This window comes from Lepidochelys kempii, chromosome 1 (assembly GCF_965140285.1).
Source record: "Lepidochelys kempii isolate rLepKem1 chromosome 1, rLepKem1.hap1, whole genome shotgun sequence".
Classification (NCBI taxonomy): Eukaryota; Metazoa; Chordata; order Testudines; family Cheloniidae; genus Lepidochelys; species Lepidochelys kempii.
In genome coordinates, this window is record NC_136380.1 from 62,480,748 (window position 1) to 62,503,081 (window position 22,334).

Consider the following 22,334-nt stretch of genomic DNA (forward strand, 5'->3'; position numbering starts at 1 on the left):
AAGAGCCAATGTAGGACTCAATGGACAAATTTAGTTTTGGCCATCAGAAATATTGAAAGACCAGCTACAGTGTTTTCTAGTAGCTGAATTTGCCAGTCAGGGGCAAGTCATGGCATAGCCAGAGTATTGCTAGGCATGGTTCCCCATCTGGGTCACAGATCCAGTCCTTAAACATGAGAATCCCATTCTTGACACAGAATTTTGAGTCTGGAGCTAATTCCATACCAGTTGACATAAGGTTTAATGCAAATGGATTGTGGGATAGGAGAGGCTTCACGAGAAAAAGGAAGTCATTGTTCACCAACACATTGATGGAATAGCAAAGTTTCAAGACTGTGGCAGGTCAGGAGGACCTTAAGCTTAAGTACTCATCCTTGCAGGACAATGCATCAGGTTTCATAGTTCTGGTCCATCAACATGATTTTCCAGGGTGGAGCACATTCTGGGGCTTATGTTGCTGTGACAATACTGCTCGCATCGCGTAATTAGAGGCATCTGCTTTGTCAATTAAGGGTTTTGCCAGGTCTGGATGTACCCAGAGGGTGCCTTGTAAATGCTTCTTTTAATAGATCAAAGGCAGATTTGGCTTCCTGTGTCTAAGTAAATGTGGTATTCAGAAAGTCTTTGCTGAATCTTTGGCAAAAGTTGGCAAACCCCAGTAAGCACCAGACATTTTGGAAGTTCTCTGTTTATCACACAAGAGGGAGTTTTGTGGGCTTCCTTTGCCTGTTCCTGCCTAACTCTTTTTAAAGAAACAGAGTGGGAGGCAGACAGACAAGAGCAACCTACTTTGGCTGAACCTTCTTCCAGATGGAGGGGACAGGAAGAGGCTTTCAGTAGAGTTTTACACAAGGTGGCAATACACCATGAAAGGAATGGTTTGTCCAGCCTGCTGCCAGGTTTGCATGGAATCAGTTTGTGCACACTTACTATAGAAGTCAATGTTTGCAAGTTGTGCAACCAATTGCTGCTGTTGCCACTGCTGGGCAGTATTAACAAGAGCAAGAAAGTAGAAATTAGAGCAGCCGCTTCCAGTAGCATGGCTGAGTCTAAAGAAGAACTTGCCATGGCAGTTGCTTTTCTGTCTTTCCTGTGTCATGTTACATGTGTATCTTCTCTCAAGCTGTATGAAAGCTAGAAAGACTTGAATCAAGGCTCCATTAGTATAACAAGCTGGTAAATTTCATCATCTGCTTAATGATCACGCTGCAACCAGTCAAACATTTTCTGGTCCAAATTATGGGCAAGTTGTCATCTTTGTGCTTCATATACACTTAAAATATTGACATGTTCTTCTTGCAAAAAAAAAAAGAGTGTTCAAGAAGCCTCAAAAGTGGTATCATATGGCTTAAAGAGATTGATGCAAAAGATATGCCACATCGTGCAGTCTCAAATGGGTTAAAGATATATAACTTGTTGTAGAGTCCTACTGTAACTATGTTCCACTGAAGTGGGCGTAGTTTGATTGTGCTACTGGGAGTAGTTTCTAAGTTAAACTCATGCATAACTTTTTATATTCAATAAAGTGTTGCACTGAATAGACACATCCTTGATCAGGTGGGTGGTTTGAGGGTTTTAGACTGTTTTTTTCCCCTGTTAACTAAACAGGATTTTCAAAGCCTTGGAGGAGAAAATCCACAATATTTTTGGCGGTTGCAATCACGTTCCGTTCTTGCCATTCACCTTCCAGAAACACATGAACTGAAAGACTGAGGCATTGTGCAAAGCATGCCACATGGGCAAAGCCACTTCCTGAAGTGCTTTAACAATGTGGTCCCCATTAATAATACATTGTAAAAAAGAAAGCCACACTCTTATTTCTTGTTTAAACTCGTCTTGCTAATACAGTTTAAAATCTTAACTTTCCAAAACAGATGTTCTTGTGTTTTGAAATGTATGTCAGAGGCATCCAAACCTTTGGGATGGTTGCACTTAGTTGTGGAGTTTATATAAGATGGAGAGCTAAATTAAAAAAAATAGGGTAGTGCCACTTTTAATTGTGTTTTGCAAGTGACAAGAGTAGATGTAGACAAAAACAATGAACAAAGACAACCATATAATCTAATGTCTCATACACATATCAGCCATGCACTGATAAGTCTCCCCTTATCTTTTCTGGCGAGTGCATTTTTCAAGCTTGTGGGGCTTGATATATTTTGTGAACATCAACAGAAGAGGAACTTGCAAAGACACAGAACCAGAAAGACAATTCTTACAATCTCTCATACCCACAGCATTACCTAAATAACCTTAGCACTCGTGCTGGGTGGAGAAAAGGCATACCCAACTGGTAACCATTGGCTGTTAGTAGAAAAGTTAAAATACATTTGTTCTCATTTTAGCATACTGGAAGAAATAGTAGTCACTGACAATGGGTTAAAAGAACAGGAGCACTTGTGGCACCTTAGAGACTAACAAATGTATTTGAGAATAAGCTCAATGGGCTGCATCTTGCCAGCAGTAAGTTCTAAGCTTGAGGGGTACCATATAATTTCAGGCATTTTATTTCCAGTTCCCTTTGGGGAACGGACTGGTGGAGAAAGTATAGTTTGCTAAGAGAATCCTACAGAGAAAAGACCTCATGATCAGGTATAGGGCAAGTCCCATGTCAATCACTGGAGCAAGCATAGTTCAGCTGATTATCCATTGACCGATCAGAGCTGTGCTGCCAGCTTTAGAGAGAAATCTGTGTCCTGAGAGGCTCTGCTAAAAGATGTGAGGCTGAGAGATACCAAACTGAAGAGGTTTAAGGCTTTTTTCTCTATTACTTGGAATGCCTCTGGAAGTTTACCAGGATACCCCATACCAATTTAAAACTGGGTGAGGAAATGTATTGGAAAATGCCCTCTGTTATCTGAACATAGCTGCACACCAAGATCCTTCCACTGTTATGTGATCTGGTGACAACAATTACCACATGACTCAAGGGCACTCATAGCACTTCATTGGAGAAGGCAGATAGTCCTGTTGAGAAAAGTCCAAAACATACTCATCAGAAGCCTACTACTGCACCTATGGGGTTTGATAATCCAAGGAATTAAAACCCTCCTCAAGGCCAAAAGATGGCAAGATCTGGGTGCACAGAAACCAGCGATTCATCTGGATCTATAAATTGTGGTACATTTCATGTTTACTTGCTTATACAGAAAAAGGGGGACTGAGACAAGGGTATGCATACTAGCCAGACAGTAGGAAAGACTGGGGGAAAGTTTTGAGTAGAAGCTCTACAGTGAAATAGACACAAAGAAGTTTTAGGGATAATACAGTTTTACTTATTCTTATAAGGCTTCTTGTTCAGTGCTAAAAGGAAGTGACTCTAAGATTCTCCACCATTATCACATGATGAATAGCACTGGCAGTATCTGTTGTTACTTGAGAAGCAGCAAACACAGCATTCTACTTGCCTTTTTCCAGGGTAACTCCAGTTTTCACTTTCGGAAATTGGTTCAACATTAATTTTCAGAATAATCAACAAAGGTGGCTGCATTGTATTATCAGATTTCTTGGTTCCAGAACTTCCCCCTCTATGAGTAACAACCCTTTTGGTTTTTTGGTTTTGTTTTTTTTACTGCAAAAACATGAATATAATAAGCTTTCCGCAGTGGCAGTATTGTAGCCTATGAGGTGAAGTCAATGCATGTCCCACTGAATTTAGTACTAGCAGCTGCCTAGATTCTGCTAATAACCACAGTACATGTTGTTTGGCAACTGGATTGCTGGATCTGAATATTTGTTTTTGTCTTTCTGCTAAAGCAAAGGTAGAATATTTTTCTTAGATGTAAAATTACCATTGCCATTGTGACCAGTGACCACTTTTCTAATTGGGTTGCTCATCATTCTGGGGGCAACAGAAAAGGCTGTTTAACTGTTTTCACCACTGACATGCACATAAGGAGGAAGGAGAAGATATCAAAGTACTTCAGGCACAAGCACACTCAAGGTAAGAACCCTTCCAAGCATGCATGTACACATGGACAAATTAGTGTTGGTACAAATCAGTGCCCTTATTAATTAAACAAAGATATGTCTTGGCAGCTGTTATATAACACCACAGAGGCAGTTGGCAGGAACAAGCCAAATGAAAGGCACATCAGGGGGCTAAGTATTAGCAGCAGAAGAACACAGTTACGTCCTTAAGAAGCAAAGATGCCCTTATTGAGCAAATACGTAACTGGCTACAGCACAGCATGGCAACAACTGGCAGAAAAGAAGTGGCATGATGTTGCGGATGGAGCACTTCCCCCAAAATCACAGATGGCAGAATTGTGAGCACTTGTTATTGAAGCAACCATTTAACTTGGCAGAGCTGAAGACCACTTGGACAGCAAGAGTTGGCAGGCAAGGACAGAAAGCAGCATGGAATGGGAACATTCGATTGCTCACTCCCCAACAGTTGCATTAGCAAAAGGGGTTGCCCCCCTCCTGTGCATCATATTAGAGAGTTCTTTCAAAAGGATTTTATCTGTCTGCTCCTTTTTTCAGAACCTGAGATTTAATGTGAGTTGTTGTTTTTTTTTTGTTTCTGTATCTCCTTATTGAAAAAGTGAGCTTCTCAGAGCTGCTTTAAGTGTATGGGAAGAACATTTCTCTTCTCTGTCTCTTTAAGCTCCATTTTTAATATAAGTCTTTTGTTTGTTCTTCAAAAGTTGCCATTGTTCTGTCTAGCAGATCACTTATTAGATGAATCAGGAAGTTACTCTTGTTTTGTTATAGATAGGCAGAACATGGTCCTGAAAATATTACCGCTCAGGGCATCTACTAAACCAACACTGTGCAAGTGGACCCATACGTGATAGTGTTCATCACTTATCTACAATGTTCACAGGGTTCAAAGTTAAGCATTATATGTTTGCACATTCTTAACTTGATTTAGTAATTTTTATGAATGTATTTAATATATGTCACCTTTTTTCTGTAATCCACATTGTTAAATCCATATTTATATCACATTGTTAATGTAGATAATTATAGTTTCAACAGTTCAGAAAATGTATCTCTGTATGGCTATCTATATCCCTTTAAAAATAGTTTTAAAAATATAAAGCTAAACTATAACATCTTTACCCTTTAGATGTGTGATATAGTGATATGGATAATTTATCTATGTGTGGCATTTGTAGCATACCCATAACTGTAATATCTAGATGATTATGTATCAAAATATATCTGCCAACAACAGATATATGTTCTGGGTTATTTCTCATTTTCTTTACCACACCATATAGTACTATCAATATGTCTGTTTCTGAAGACTGAACAAGCTAATTGAAAAGCTCAACAAGGTTCATTTCCATAGATAACTTGATAACTAGATAACTCTAGTGTCCTGGACCTATCCAAAATAGGTATCATGCCAGGATATGAAACAGACCACACTGTCAACACTAATGGATGATCATTTCCTGCCCATAGACAAGGGCTATATATCCAAATTCATATTGCTGGACTCCTACGCAACACCTCTATGCTTAAACATGGAATGGTGCTGAATCCCATCGGAGCTGTGGCAGAAGTAAGTGACACTGTGCTTAGATGACTTCATTCCTTTCAATCTGCACGCACAGAATCAACGTGGGCACTGATTTACAGCCCTCAGGCCCCTCACCTGTGGAGTTTTACAAGGAGCTGTCATCAGTACACATCGATGTACTGATCATCGACATTGGTGAGGCCTCATCTGGAGTACTGTGTCCAGTTTTGGGCCCCACACTTCAAGAAGGATGTGGATAAATTGGAGAGAGTCCAGCGAAGGGCAACAAAAATGATTAGGGGTCTGGAACACATGAGTTATGAGGAGAGGCTGAGGGAGCTGGGATTGTTTAGCCTGCAGAAGAGAAGAATGAGGGGGGATTTGATAGCTGCTTTCAACTACCTGAAAGGGGGTTCCAAAGAGGATGGCTCTAGACTGTTCTCAATGGTAGCAGATGACAGAACGAGGAGTAATGGTCTCAAGTTGCAGTGGGGGAGGTTTAGATTGGATATTAGGAAAAACTTTTTCACTAAGAGGGTGGTGAAACACTGGAATGCGTTACCTAGGGAGGTGGTAGAATCTCCTTCCTTAGAGGTTTTTAAGGTCAGGCTTGACAAAGCCCTGGCTGGGATGATTTAGCTGGGAATTGGTCCTGCTTCGAGCAGGGGGTTGGACTAGATGACCTTCTGGGGTCCCTTCCAACCCTGATATTCTATGATTCTATGAGTACACAGTTGATGCTCATCATCTTCTCATTAGATGCAAACACCACCAAACTGTCCAAGAGCCTGGTTCAAGATTACCAGCTGTATGAAGACCATATGGCTGAAACTGAATCCAGGAAAGACTGAGGAGGTGCTGTAAGATAGAAGTGCTTTGAAGAACTCATTATCTCCATAATACTGTCTTTGATTATCCATTTTTTGAAAAGGTCTAATTTTTAGTAATCTGTTCTGGTGGAAGTGAAACAAAATGTTAAATACAAGAAGAAGAACATTCCTGTCTGGTAATAGATAGATTGGTTGGGTGACCTTAATCTAGTTGAAAAGAGAATGGCAAAACCTAAGGTTTGGGAAACCTGTTACTGTGGCCAAAGAGATACCGTAGCCCATGTGAGAAAGAGACACTGTATATCTGTTAAACAGATTTGGTGAGGTACTGGCCAGCAAAATAAAGTAGAACATTTTATTTTCCTTTTGGAGGTTCAACATGAGTCTTTCATTAATTTCACTGAGCTTTGGATCAGGCCCTGGGAGAAGTGAAATTAGTTTTCAGGAGCTCCTGACTATGCCTCTGTCTCATCACTTGCACCTATCAGGGGACAGAGATGCCAGGGCATGTTGAAGTATATCACAGAAATATTGGTCCTATGCATCCTTTATACATCCTACATGAGTACAACCAGATGGTAGTGTTTTCCATTGGCTTCTAGAAAGCCCCTGAGAGATGCATAAGCAGCATGGAGAGCTTTGCCTGATTCCCTGCATCTTTCAGAATGTGGTGGCCTTGCTGTGGATGCTGTATATAGTTACCTATCTGGGTATGATGTGATAGAAGGTATCGCATTCAGTACTATGCAGTGTTACTTTTTGTTTGTGATGGAACTATCCAGGCACTTCTGGTAGCAAGTTGTAAGGATGGGCTTCTATCCACCGCAGGCTGCCTTTGGGAGATCATCGTGACTGTCAGCAGCGTGACTTTTAAAAATGCAAGTGAGAAAATTAGAATCGCCTAAGGACTCTTGTGAATTGCATCTCGCCCTTTCACCTCTGAGTTTAACTCACAGCACTCCGGAAACATGAATGTTTAATATGTCATTTACTGGCTCCTATGAAAGAAATGACAGCTGTGGAGTTTCAAAGCATAATCTGGAAGCAATGCACATGCCTCTATATTAAAAAAAAATAAAATGACACCCAGAGCAAATCCTTTTTCATAAGCCCAGTTATTAGAAAAAAGTAATGTGATATCATGAGCTTTCATTAATACTAGTCTTCAATAAGCCTAGAGCAAATTCTTGCTTGCTGTGCACTTGCTATCAAACAGAATGGCTTGAAAGCAGAACATAGTCAGTGTAGGGGCAATCGGGCGTGTGCAGCGGAACTAGAGAGTATTTCTACTGGCATAGCGGTTCTCAGCCAGAGCATTTTGGTTTTTGTTTTTTTTGTTATGTGAATTTGGTAAAAGAGGATTACTGGTATTTCAGCAAATCATAATACAGAGATCATATTTAGCACTTGTAGCATTCTTTACACCTACAAAGTGCTAAACACGCTTGGGTTAATCTTTGCAGGTAAGTAAGTATTATTATACTTGTTTTACAAATGCAGAGACTGAGCTGCAGAGCAGTTAGTACACTTGCCCAGGGCCACAGAACATATCAGTGCCGGACCGAGGATTACAATTGAGGATTTCCAGGTTCTTGGGTCTATGTGTGGACCAATCATCATGCTGCCTCATAACAAGGTGTAGTTCAAATTTGCCAATTTGTGCTCTCAAAAAAAGACAGTTTCTCTCTTTGTCAAAGCAAACTCCCATGCTGCTGAACTAACTCCTGACTTTGCATGCATCATTAAATACTTTGCAGTTGCTATCCAGAAAGCTCTGCAGAAAACCTGTGGCCAACCCAAGTAACTCACTTTTCTTTTAAATAATTGATGACATCAAATAGCAGCAGTGTTGTGGCAACAAAGAGATCGCTCTCTCAAAATGTTTTATTTATTGAGAATTTACAAAATTGACTTCATGTTAATCTAAAACATCTGCTTATTCTAATTCAGGATGCCACAGCTCCGGTGCTATGAAATCCAACAATATTTCAGATTTAAACAATATGTATGTAATATCTGGCAAAGAGATATGGGGAGGGGTGTATGAAAGCCAAATATGCATTTCATATGAATTTATTTAAGGGGATTATAAATATGTATTTAATAATAAGTGTGTTTAAGATAATTTACTAAACCACCTAAATACCAGCTAGAGAATAAAAATTGATTCTCAGCTTTAAACAAGACCTTATTAGGTAAAGTAACAACTTTAGTTTCCAAGAAAAAAACACTTGGAATTTTTGTCAGGCCAGACTTATATAAAACACACTTAGAAGTGGAGCTTTTTCCATGGTGTTCATAAATCAAGGTCACTTATGCAAGAAGACTAAGTTTTGTTAAAACTGACAATTGGATATAGAGGGCATATCAGTGTTAAATGATATTCTTCCCACATTCTAGGTCAGAAGGCAGTGTAAGCAACACAGTGGCATTATAAAACAGAAAATTGCATTCCAGATAATAACAGAGCTTCATGGTGCATGGTTTTACTCTTTAATGTGCTGTGTTGCACTCCGTCATATTAAGATTTTAAATTATATCACATTTCCTCCTTCATGCATAGTTTTAATTTGTTTCCAGTGGGATGGCTGGCTGAAATGCAGCTTTTTTTTTTTTCTTTTTCTTTTTCCTTTTTTAATCCAATGATACCTAGAAAAAAAGCCTAGAGCAAAACTGTCTGTGCAGGAAAATGGAAACAAGAAGTAGTTTCAAGATTTATAAGCCAAGGGTTTATGTGATGTATTTACAGATTCAATCTGTGTACCAGGCTTTGATCCAAGCCTCAGCATGATGACTGGAATAACTCCAATTAACCCGATGATACCAGGCATGGGGTTAGTACCGCCGCCACCACCAACAGATGTGCCTGTTGTCAAAGAAATAATTCACTGCAAAAGCTGTACACTCTTCCCTCCAAACCCAAGTAAGTGGATCTGAAGAAAGAATGCTTGGCAATCTTGTTTTCTTAATATTTTGCATAAAATGTTTCTAGGTGCCAAACAATATTTGAGCACATTTTCTTTATAAATACAAAAGGAACCACAGTGGCATGTATGCAAGAAATAGAACTGATTTAATAAAGTGAATAATTTTGGATATGCGATGGTAACTAAAATGTTTGCAACCAAATTGTATGGATGTGTTGCAGTGTGGTAGAATATTAGAATATGTTCATTCATCTTGACAAATACAAGGGCAAACATAGAAAGACGTTTTGTAAGAAAAAAAAGTGGATTAATTTAACAAAGCTGAAGGAGACTGGACGTCTCACTTAGTTTTAATAAGCCATTCCCCTCTGTATTTCTTTTTCATTTCTATGTCACTCATTCAAATCCAGCCCAAGTCAGTAGCGATGGAAAATTGTAACTGTTCGATGGTTATTCACTGGCCCTTATGAACTGAATGTGGTGCTCTTAGTCTAGTTCCCATGATCAGGTGTCCACATCACAAAAACAGCATACAGATGGGGCACCGTTGTTGACAGTCTCAGAAGAAAGATTTCAATGGAAATGAGCATGAAGATTCACCTATTGCCTCACCCCCTAGAGGGGCTCCCTCTGCATTGTGGGGAAGGTGAATCGGTAAGGAAATATGGGGAAGCTTGCACAACAGTCACCCACTGTGTACCTCTTCTGGGGTAGACTGCCCACCGGCTGTAGTAAGTGATGTAAGTGGTGATGAGCTGAGCTGCCTGCAGAGAGCACTTGGGAACTCCCCAGGATACAGGAGAAATGTTACGGCACACAGCATAGTTGTCCCAAGCTGACAGCCAGTTCTGGGGCTTGACATGTAGAGAGGGCAAATCTATAGTTCCATCTCCCTGCCCTTTTAGAGCACCATGTTTGCCCTGGGAAGCAGTCCCTGTGCTCCCTTCTTCCTGGCCCTTGCATGGGCTGTGCAAATGAAAGACGAACTCGTCCCACTGAGCATCTGCATAAGGGCAAGGCAGAATCTTGTGACTAAATCGGAGGACTTCAGTTCCTAGGGTCATCAGCTGGCGCCTTTCACCAGCACCATGGGGAAAAAGGAAGGCGAAGCAAACAGAATTTTGCTCTGTGTTTGTACTGTGCCTAGCCCATTGTTTAAGCAAACAGACTGGGTTTCAAAAACAATTAAAAGACTAACCTCACTCAGCGTATTTAATTGCCAAATAACTAATTCATATTAATCAGTGTTGGCTTGTAACTGTTTTTTTTTCCAGAAAAGTGCTCTAGTAATCTACACATAAACAAGGTGAAACATTGTGACAATGGATACTCTTTTATACAGCCTCCAAAAATTTAAGTTTGCTCATTTACACGTAAATGATGATAATTTTTTTTTAAAAAGTCACTTCATCCAGTGGTGTTTCAATGCCAAATGAGTATTCTGGGTGCTGTTAGGTTATCCTTCCCTTGTTCTAGCCTCTGTTCTATTATCTGGCAACAGGACAAAGTAGATAACTGGCAGAGGGTTTTCATCATGTTGTCATTTCATTGTGTTTCCCACTCTGTTTTGCTGTTTGCTATGCTTCTGTATTACAAAAGAGAAATGAAATTACGCTAAGACTGGGTAACATCTTCAAACCTGAGTGCCTGAAGTTAGGTTCCCATGTCCATATGCAGACACCTAAACAAATGTGGCCTGATTTTCATCACCCATCGATTTGAGTCGGTGTTGTGTAAAAAAATTAGAGATGAGCCAAAGTGGCTGAGTTCAGACTCAGCTCAGATTTACACTAGAGTTCAGGGTTTGTGTCTGAGGTCATGTCAGCACTAAGGTTCCTCTCGTCCAAAATTTCACAGACTTTTCTTGTGGGATTTCAATTGAATCCAAGTAGGAAAATAGACCCCTTTGGGTTTTGGATCTGACCTGGACAGCAAATCATAATGGCAGGGATTTGACTGTGAAACCATCAATCAAAATTGGAAATAGTGACAATTCAGGGATACAGTTTTGGCCAATCCCTAAAATATTTAATTGTCCCTAACCCCAACCCCCTCCCAAATAAATTGCTATTCAAAATAATTTTTAGTGCATAAAATTGATTATGGGGATGATTGGGATGAATGAATACAAAGACAAAGCTTTGTGTTCCAGTGTGATTTTTGTTTTTACTTAGATCTTCCACCACCTTCCACAAGAGAGAGACCTCCTGGGTGTAAGACTGTGTTTGTTGGAGGTTTACCAGAAAATGCTACTGAGGAAATTATTCAGGAAGTCTTTGAGCAGTGTGGAGATATTACAGCTATTCGGAAAAGCAAGAAGAATTTTTGTCACATTCGTTTTGCAGAGGAGTTCATGGTTGATAAAGCCATTTACCTTTCTGGTACTTTACATTCTTTAATGGATTTTCTGTGCTTCTCATTTGTATTTTATGATGCTAATGTGTGCTTATTTTCCTAGCCTTTATCTCAGCGAGTGCTGCTTGAGCTCAGCAGCTTTGGCTAGGAGTGGGAATGGTGCAATTCCACATTTTCTTGTGCTCACCAAGACTAGTGTGTGATTCTGTTAATTTTACCTACCCCAGATAATTTCCCACCATCCCTGGCAATTATTTTCGGTTTTATGCAGGTTTATATGGTTTTTATTCATGCGTTGGGGTGGGAAGGGGGGGAGTGGAGGGCCCTGGGCCAGGATTGCTGCAGTACTTCAGTGCCAGTTTCCGTGACAGGTGCTGGCAGTTTCACTGGCATATTTTTATACATTCTGCCGTGTGGCCTGAAAGTATTCTGCCTTCATAAGCACATTATAGGTGTGATTCTGATACCCATACTCATACAGAGTAACACCTTTCTCCACAAAAAGTCCAATTGACTTTGATGGGGATATCTGTTCAAAACTACTCCTCATGAGTAAAGGTGTCAAAATCTGACCTAATATAGTGTTCGGGATGTTCCTCAAGATCTCCACCAACTACCATTTTTTAAAACAAAAGTCAAGTGTCATGCCTTTAAACTTGGGTGAATGTTAAATTGTGACTTGGAAAACCCCCACTCTTTTATTTTACAAAGGGGCAGCCACTCTTTCTTTTTAAAAAAAAAATTCCAATTCCCTGTCTTTGGAGCTCGGGGAGGTGAAATCATTTTTTTAAGGAAATTTTAAAAGACTTTTTTAAGTTTCTTCAAATCTTTATCTTTTCCTTTCCTCCTTCCTTTTTTTACCCCATTTCTTCACTCCCATCCCTGTCTCCTTTTCCGATCCCACTCCGGTTTCAACTTTCCTCCTTCCCATCTCTCATTATTACTTTTGTGTTCATTTATTATTTCTACATCACTATAGTTTGTGTGGCACTTTACAGACTAATGAAACAAAGCCCAGGTCCCAGCTCAGCACAGCTGATCTACAGAGGTGTTGAACACCTACTATTCATAGTACAAGTCGTGGTTGCTTTGTGTTTTTTAGGATGAGGGCCTAAATTGGACATAACCCCCCAAAAATGAAGGGCATAGTGCAAAGAGTGAGGGGAGTGGAAGAGAAGATCATAGAAAAACAGAAACTGTCATGCTAGATCAGAATCAAAGTCCAGCTAATCCAGTATCCTGTCTCTGACAGTGACTGACACCAGATCCTTCAGAGGATGGTTATAGGAATCCTGAGGAGGCAGATGTGAGATAACTTGACCCCAAAGAAAGTTTCCTTCTGACCCCTAATAGTCAGAGACTGCCTTAACTGAAATCTGCTGATTATTATGTATGCAATGTATTACTTCCTATTTTGCCAGTTTCTTTTCGATAATGTGCTATAGTTAGGGGACAGTCAGGAAAGAGAGCAGCGGTGGAGGTTAAACTTCCTTTCTGCTCCCCTCCCTCCTCATTCTGTGCAGGTTTATTTCCGAGCTCCCGGGACTTTCTCTTCCTGACTCTCCCCTTCATTCTTCATTCCATCCTTCCCCCTCCCTCTTTCCTCACTCTTCCTTTTCACTGCTGCTTGTACAACTCTCCTCTTTACTCTCCCACTTCTGCTTTCTTCTGTTTTCCCATCCTCCCTATCTCCATATTTTTCTCTCTCCTCATCCTCCTCTTTCTTCGTTCCTTTTGTTCCTCTGGCAGAGACTTTTTACCTAGTGTCTCCAGCCACATTAAAGAAGGGACAGTGGGTTGGGAGTGAGGGATAGAGAAAAAGAAACAGGTGAGCATTGCTGCCATAATCAGCTAACTTGTGCTGTCAGCCTTGATTTCCATGGAATTCTGCAATAAACTCGGAGCCTTGACTGTTTTCCAGCACTGCAGAGAAGATCGTGCACTAGAGGCAGGTTTTAATTGTACTGAATGATTGTGTTTTTCTAACCAATCTTTATAGTGTTTTGAAACATAATGCATTTGCAAACGGTAGAAGAAAAACATACAGTTAAAGCAATTTCTCAAGCCTATAATATACAAAAGAGACCTACAAATAGAAGGTATAATTTATTATAACTTCAGTATACTTGTTATATGAGGGAAAACCATGCCTTTGATAATGATGACTTAGTCTGTCTAATCGGTTTTATCTGTCTATCCAATCTAATCTATCTAGGTATTTATCCCATGCTTAGTTCCATAGTACCTTACGCAATTATAAAATCCATTAAGCAGTCTAATCGCTAGTTCTTTCCATTCTAACTCCAAATGGATGTATGGGGGGTTGGGAAGAGGCATTATGTTGCATTTTGATTGCAGGACGGCTAAGCTGGAGAAGCGTACATTCTGCTCTGAAGGTTGAGCAGTTCGCTGCCATTCTGATCTGTTATGGAAGTGAATTCCAAATAGCCATGACCAGCTGATGAGAAAGTTCTGCTTCCTGCCCTCATATGTTTCACCCTCATGACTGGGATGGTTCCATAGCTTGTGAAACTCTAAGCAGTCACGGACAGAAAGAGCAGGACAATATCTTAGGTTGCCAGGGCCCAGCCCTGTGGAGAACTTTCAAGATTATGGGCAAAACCTTGAATATGATTTATATCTGCTAATGTGTTCCAGTTTCTGCCCAGTGCTGCGTATCCAGGCAATGTATAATGTCATTTTTAAGCTCCCACTGGGTGCTCGTGCCCCTAGGCCCTCTCTTTTGGATGTCCGAGTCCAGTATTCAGGGCATTCACTGGCCAGCTCCCTGCTCAGTAACACCCAATCACAAAAGATAAGTCTTGGAGCATATACTAGATGTGTAACATGGAAAGGCTGGTTTTTATTTTTACAGCATAGTAATTGATTTTTCCTGGTGCTGCTCTTTTAAAGTTAGGCTCCTGGCGAGTGACCAAAACCCCTTCCTCTGTCTGTGTGTGAGAAACAGAGATTTAAAATGACACATCCTGCATGCAGTTAATGCAAGCTGCTATTCCAAGCACCAAGGTGGGAAGAGGTTGTGTGAATGAAATTCATTGCCTTTCCAGGAGGAGGTCTGAAAAAGGTGGTGGGGGGGTGCTATTATCTGTTCAAATACCTTTGAACACTGTTAAGAGCATAAAATAATGGAAGACAACAGGCGTTCAGACTTCTCTACAACTCACCGCTGGCATGCTGACTGCTTTGCCGGTGGCTCTGTAAACAAAGCAGAATCTGACAGACACACACACATACCACCCAGTGTATGGTCATGCCAGCCACACACCTATCTGAGGTTTTTATGTCAATCCAGGTAGTTCTGAGGTCATTGTACTGTCCCAGTAGTCTATTTAAGGACTGCTGAAGTGCCTAGATTGACTGTGCCTAAGGAGGGCTGCTGTGACATTTTGAAACAGTGGACTAGTTTTGACATTATGACATGGATGCTCACAAAAACCTTTTGGTTGGTTGCCCAGTGGCAGCCAGAGCGGCCGAACAGTCAATCTGATTTTTAGTCATTCATGGATGCACTCAAAACTGGCTGCCCTAAAGAGGTCTTTAGAAAATTCTCTTGTGAAGGACATCAAATCTAGGATCGAAACGCAGATATTCCTGGCTCCCTGTGCTGTGCTCAAACTGCACCTTCTTTTCTGCACCGTTCTCTCTATCTGTTCCCAAAAGATAGGGCTGCTCTGATAAAATTCAGCTTCCCTATTGCACACTCCACATTTTCGTTGGATTAGGGTGCAACCATCTTTATACCCTCTCACTTTGCTCCTTTGTCATTGTGAGTGGGCAGAGTTTGGACATACGTAAGAATCTTACTCTCTGAAAGGCTCCAAGAGCAAGACTCTTATACATTTCAATACCCTGTCTGCTCATAACAACAGAGGAGATAAGCAGAGCAGAGGGAGAGCATTCACAAGGTTATATAGAGTGCAAAACATAACACAGCTGGGAGATCTAATTTTAGGCTCATGACCCTGGGCACTTTGGCAGTGTCCCTCAGACACGACTGATAAGGTTCTTTAAGTTTACAAAATTAGTTAGTTGATAAATATATGTTGGGAGTCAATTGATTTGTCTGACATTTGTCACGGTTACAGAGCTAGCTGCACCGCAGACCTCTTCTCTTGCCTTTCTGAGTGCACCCCCTGCTGGTAGGAGGCCTCACACCTTTACCTCCCTGGAGTAAAATCACACCATTCTCCCACTCGCAGACCAGATCCTTGGTTACAGCACCCTGGGAGTCCTTACTCCCAACAGATCTGAGTGGGTTCCAGTACCTGTGGTTCTTCCTTTCTATATCTTGTGGCCAGTGGAGAATACAGTGACACCAAATGGCTTTCTTACACTAAAGTATTGTTTAATCTTAACTGTGAGAAAATGGCAAAGTATAAGAGAAGAGTTTAAAACAGTAACAATCTGTACACATGTTTATCTTTCCTAAAGGCTTAGGCAGGCCTATTTTACCACAGCCTCCTAACTTCTGGGCTCTGGGTGTCAGTTTGTTCTCCAACAGTCTCTCTTCCCTGTCCTTGTGGGCTGTTCTTTGTCCCAGTTTTCCTGTGGTTGAAAGCTGGAACCCGTCTCCCCTTTGCCAGGCTAGACTGTTGAGCTCAACAGGGTGTTAGAGGAAAAACTTCAAAGCAAATATCACCTTTGTTGTCTCTTATGTATCTGAAGCCATTGTCCCCTTTTCTGCAAATGTGCAGTCCACCTCTGTTTTAACCAACCCTTTTTATCTATACAATGACCCCCCTAACAACAATCAGATAGGACTATAATATGTTCTAAGTTAGAAGTGCACTCACTGTGTCACAGCATTCACCCCTCTCTGTTCAAAGCCCAAGTTTGCCCTTCCCCTTGCAAAGCCCAAAGGCTGCGTTGGAGCCCTGTGGTATCTAGGAGGGACAGGAACAAACCTGCTCAAGGCACAGGCAGGTAGTGGCTGCTGTTCAAGTTTATGGGAAGAAAAACAGCTTCTGCCTTTTCATGCTCTCTACACAGGAGTCCCCAGTCATTGGGTCTTCATAAATGCATCGGTACAGATGAATAGAGTGACTTACTTTAGGGACAGCCTAACCAGAGCCAGCGTGGAGCTCAGCTACCCAGCATGCAAAGGATCCAGAGGCCCCTATTGGGCTGTTCCCCTCATATCCCCATGAGCAGAGCTATTGGGAGGGTTGGCCTAGTGGGATTTATGCAATCCTTCTGTAAAGTGCAAATTCTACCTATTTTTCAGTGTCTCCTGTGATTGTACACACTGTTTACAGCTTTCTGCACTTTCTAAAATTACCCCTGAAGCACTGGTTAAGAACTAGGAGGATTATTTTAAAATTTTCTTTCAGTCGGTAATGTACAACTTGAGAAAGGATTGTGATGCTTCTCAGGGTATCCAGGGCTTTGAGCCATCTTGTTACCTCCTGCCTTTAGCCAGAGGGAGTCTTGCCTGTGGTGACTGGGTGTTAGCTCCATAACACCACCTGCTTTTCAGCCTCTCAAGCATTCCCCTCAGGGCTATACCAGACCTGAGAAGAAGTGCAGCCCAGTTCCCGAGTCCCCTCGTGATATCCAGCCCCTCCCACTGGCTGCTCACAGAAATCCCAGATCCTCTGCCACCACAGGAGCAGTTTTCAGAGTAACAGCCATGTTAGTCTGTATTCGCAAAAAGAAAAAGGAGTACTTGTGGCACCTTAGAGACTAACCAATTTATTAGAGCATAAGCTTTCGTGAGCTACAGCTCACTTCATCAGATGCATATCGTGGAAACTGCAGCAGATTTTATATATACACAGAGAATATGAAACAATACCTCCTCCCACCCCACTGTCCTGCTGGTAATAGCTTATCTAAAGTGATCATCAGGTGGGCCATTTCCAGCACAAATCCAGGTTTTCTCACCCTCCACCCCCCCACACAAATTCACTCTCCTGCTGGTGATAGCCCATCCAAAGTGACAATTCTTTACACAATGTGCATGACAATCAAGTTGGGCTATTTCCTGCACAAATCCAGGTTCTCTCGCATCCCCCCCCCCACCCCCATACACACACAAACTCACTCTCCTGCTGGTAATAGCTCATCCAAACTGACCACTCTTCAAGTTTAAATCCAAGTTAAACCAGAACATCTGGGGGGGGGGGGTAGGAAAAAACAAGAGGAAACAGGCTACCTTGCATAATGACTTAGCCACTCCCAGTCTCTATTTAAGCCTAAATTAATAGTATCCAATTTGCAAATGAATTCCAATTCAGCAGTTTCTCACTGGAGTCTGGATTTGATTCAGCAGTGTGGCCCAGTTTACCAGTTTTACCCGAATTCACCACATCTGTAGAATGCACAGCACTTGTGAGCACTTATAATAAAATGAAAGTTTTATTTAAGAAAGAATACAGGTTCCACTAGAAACGAGAGAGGGTGATGGAAACAATACAAAACAAAATCATAAAATGTGAATAGGGCCTACCCTTATTAATACTTACCTTGCTATCTAATACAGTAGATTTTCTCCCCAAAGTTCAGTCTGCTGCAGAGCTGGTTGGCTTCACAGGAACCATGGTCCAATCTTTCATGAAACAGCCCTGCTCAACAAGATGTCTCTGCACACTCCCCATGTTGGGATGGGATATACCAAAATAGGCTTTTGTCTTTATTCACAGATAGGGTGATACCCTGTATATTGCAATGTTCCTTTTTACCTTCAAGTTGTCTTTGATGGTTTTCCATGGACTTTTGAGATGGGGCGAGGGTAGACACTTGAACAATACATTACATAATTAGCCAGCCAGGGAGAGGTGACAACTCCCCAGCCACCTTGAATGGGCCATTACCAGGACATAAGCTCCCCTGGTGACTCACTTTCACTAGACCATAAGGGCATAATTGTTAGTAAAGTCATATTATTCCATAAATATTACCCGTACACACATCTCTCACAATGATCACAAATATTGATAAGTTACAAGCTTTCAGTAGAGACCTCCTATGCAATCCTTCATATATAGATAACATGAAAGTGATGTGTTGGGGTAGTGAGTTTGTCAGGTCTGAGACAGGAGCTGCTTTATAAAGAACAGTGAACCCTTTGCCCATTGTCACCAATAGGCATCTGTACAGTATCCCAAGGATTCTTAGCAAAATTGGACCTGTCCTAACAGCTCAGCTTGTGCTGTTGTGCAGTATTGTCCCAGCGGATTAACTTTTCTTCATTTAGCACCCAGAGGTTCCAATGAAAATCAGGGCCCCATTGTGCATGGCCACTATATTAAAGAGCTTACAATCTGTTAGTTTTAGCAGGTGCAGTGTTGACGCATCTATGACTACATAAGACGTTACTGAAGAGACATAAGCACCTTTTATACATTGTCTACAACAAGATTGCTTCTTCTGATAAACCAGTGTACTTTATTACAATCATTTTCAGACAGAATATGGAGTATAAATGCAGTTCTTAGACTGAATTTGATCTATTTATATCTGCTCCCATGCTGTTAGCATATTGTGTTTTTGACTATGAAAGGTCAAACCTGAGGTCCAGCTTCAATGCAAAGTGTGCTGCATTATCCCTGGGGCTGGCAATTTCTATAACATGATTTGCTCATTTATCTCTGGCAGGGATTTTCAAGGATTTCAATCTTTTGTCCAAATCTTCTGAACCAGAACTAAGCCTGATCCAAACACTCCCAGGGTTAGGTGGGGTTCATAATCCAAACCCAGTCTAGCTGCACAGTTTTGCAAATGACCTCTTTGCTTATAAAGGTTTGGAACCTCAAACTGGAACACTCCAAAGTTTGAGGGGGTTCTAAACCTGGATCCAAATTTTGCTGGGTGAGTCTATCCCATCAGCTCAGCTACTGTGGTGATGTATGCTTTAGAAATATAGAAGGCTGGACGTGTAGGTGGATGTATATGTAAATGACAATGAAAAGTTTGATATGAGATGGGAGTTAGGAGATCAAGGTGGCGAGGGAAAAGCAAATAAACTTTTGATTTTTTTTCCTCACTGCCTAAAAAGTATAATTAAATAAAAACTGCAACAGTTCTGCTTGTTGCTTTCAGGTTACCGCATGAGATTAGGATCTAGCACAGACAAAAAGGATTCAGGTCGCCTTCATGTTGATTTTGCTCAGGCAAGAGATGACTTTTATGAATGGGAATGCAAACAAAGAATGCTGGCCAGAGAAGAACGCCATAGGCGCAAAATGGAAGAAGACAGACTACGACCTCCCTCTCCTCCGGCAATAATGCATTATTCTGAACATGAAGCTACTTTGCTGGCTGAAAAATTGAAAGGTAATGGACTTTTTTCCCCCACTGTATTATATTCTAAGAGCAGAAGCCACCCAGATGTAAGAACACTGATAAAGCCAATCCCATCATAATAGTGCTGCTGATTTCTCTCTCATATACTCTTTTATTTGCCCTCTTTCTTCATCCCTCTGCTGCTGGTGTTGCCACCATTATAATATGCACATACCTTTCAGTGTGTGTCCCTCTGCCATTTTTATTTTAACAATTTAATTTAAAAATTCAGAAGTCTTTTGAATGTTTTTTTCCTGCTTTTTTCATCAAGGTATATAGTACATGAGCAAGGAATCCAACCTAAACATATGAGATCCACCTTGGATAAGGGGAGTCTTTCATGTGATGTAATTATCCATCTTGGAGGAGACACTCAATGTCAAAATCTCTTACGTACATTGTTCACATGTAGGGACCAACTCTACAGCCCTTACTCATGTTGAGTAGTACTGGGCTTACACTGAACTCAACTACCGAACTACTTACCTGAGTATACTGGCCAGTGTAAGTTCTTAGACTGCTCTCATCACTGAGTGCCTGTCAGTAGTTAATTAAGTGCTGTGACTAATATCTGTCACATGTAGTTCATTCTTACATCTTCTCCCCAGGGGAAGAATAGTGTGTGCTGTGTAGTTGGGTTTTTATTTTTGTAGGGTTTTTTGTTTGTGTGTGTGTGTATATATATATGCACATACATACACACCTGTGCTGAATAAGTACTAGTCAAGGTCAGACTTGAAGATTTGGACCCATAATAATTAGTTAACATGTGAATCATCGTAAAGATATAAACATTTAAAAGCAAATGGCTCCTCTCGGTTTCCTTTCCATTAGGCTTCTAGCAACTGTGCTTGGCATTCTTTCCCCAGAGCAGAGGCCAAACATGTTACCTCCGCAGTATGCCAGCTCACAAGAAAATATGATTCTTGCCACTGTCTTCTTCCATTGTAACTATTCAGATTAGACTTGGAATATCTTGCTGTCAACACACTGGCATACTGTGCTAACTATGAAACACATTTGGAAAGCAGGATAAGAATAGCACACAGTGTGCTCCTGCATCTTTGGAGAGTGTAGCAAAGATGCACCCTACTGTCTCTGGGAGCATAGTGCTAGTCACAAAGATCTGTATCACAGGTGGAGCATGGATACAAATCTAATTCAAGTCTGGAATTAAGTGCAGATAGCTAGGAAATCAGAATGGTAGGCAGCATGATTAAAATCACACAAAACAAAGTCAGGCAGTGTAAATGGTAAGATTCCAACAGCATTGTTAAGCATGACAACCTATTGGCTAGATGGTGTGTGGCCTGCACAAGTGTGGGTGGGGGAGGAGGAGAGCTCTCAAGCCTCTCCTCCTTCCGTGTCCCTGCAGGTGCTCTCCTCTGCTGAACAAGTAGTGAACTGCACCACCTGAAGTAAACACACAGAGTTGGGTTTCATCATTATACTGAAGATATTGACGTCCATGCTCACTACTAATCCTTCCCAAGGACTCAGACACCGTACACAAGAGGGCAGAGGAACAGAATGCTGTGGTACCCCACATGAGAGAGAGCCCCTGGGACAAATACACTGGCTAGTACTACCCTGTGAGGAATGGAGCAACACAAGAGAAACGTCTATCCCTGCTAGAGACCATGGAAGCACCACCAGAGCCTCACAATCTATGTATGGTATTGAAGGCAGCTGGCAGAACTAAAATCAGCCTGGATGCTTGATCTTCATCCAGATCCGAAAGCTGAGCTAGACGAACATAACTACTGCAGTTTCTGTATGGTATCCAGGCTGGAATCAAGGTCAACTGGGACCAAAGAAATCGTAGGCTTGGGACGTTACCAAATTTGCTTTGCCACAATGGTCTTAACAATTTTTCCCCTGAAAGGGAAGCTCAGAATGAGTCTGTTGTTAGGGAAGATTGTCCTGCTTGAAAGATGGACTGTTGAGCAGAGATCTCACAATTGCTTTCGTAAGGACAGCTGTTACCCTGCCCTCCCAAAGCAAGGCACTGACACCATCAATAATGAACCCAGTGCTTCTACACTAACCTTTATCACACAAGGGTTACAACTGCTGCATCAGCTCCAGAGCCTCACTGAACAATACTGGCTAAAATTCAAGCAAAGAAATGTAACATCTGCCCCCCCACCCCTCAGATACTGCTCTGCAACTACAAAGGCAGACAGTTTGGTCTGGATCCAAGCATTTTTCTGTCAAAGTACCCATGGAAATTCCTGACAAGAAAAATCTGACTTGATAACTAAGTGGAGACAACCTGGATTCACCAGGCCTTCCACAGACCAAGCTCGTTTTGCTGCTTAGGTATTTGTAGATTCTATGATGGAGGTAACAAAAATCTTTGCTCGTCTTATGCACAACCACAGCATAAGACATCAACAAATCATTGTACTCTGCCAGACTTGACAAAAACTCTGCCTCCAGTATTCC

General features: G+C 41.4%; 1 protein-coding gene across 20 annotated transcripts in view; it reads left to right on the forward strand.

Annotated features, from left to right (window-relative positions):
* The window catches only part of ENOX1 (ecto-NOX disulfide-thiol exchanger 1), a 506,538-nt gene that overhangs the window by 361,768 nt on the left and 122,436 nt on the right, over positions 1-22,334 (forward strand). For all 20 annotated transcript variants that reach the window (XR_012159113.2, XR_012159112.2, XM_073345396.2 and 17 more), the window contains 3 exons: positions 9,050-9,223; positions 11,402-11,608; positions 19,644-19,877. Coding sequence is in view for 18 of the 20 variants with exons in the window: in XM_073345396.2 (XP_073201497.1) it covers positions 9,050-9,223; positions 11,402-11,608; positions 19,644-19,877 (615 nt within the window). In the remaining 2 variants the exon portion in view is untranslated. The remainder of the gene's footprint in view (positions 1-9,049; positions 9,224-11,401; positions 11,609-19,643; positions 19,878-22,334) is intronic.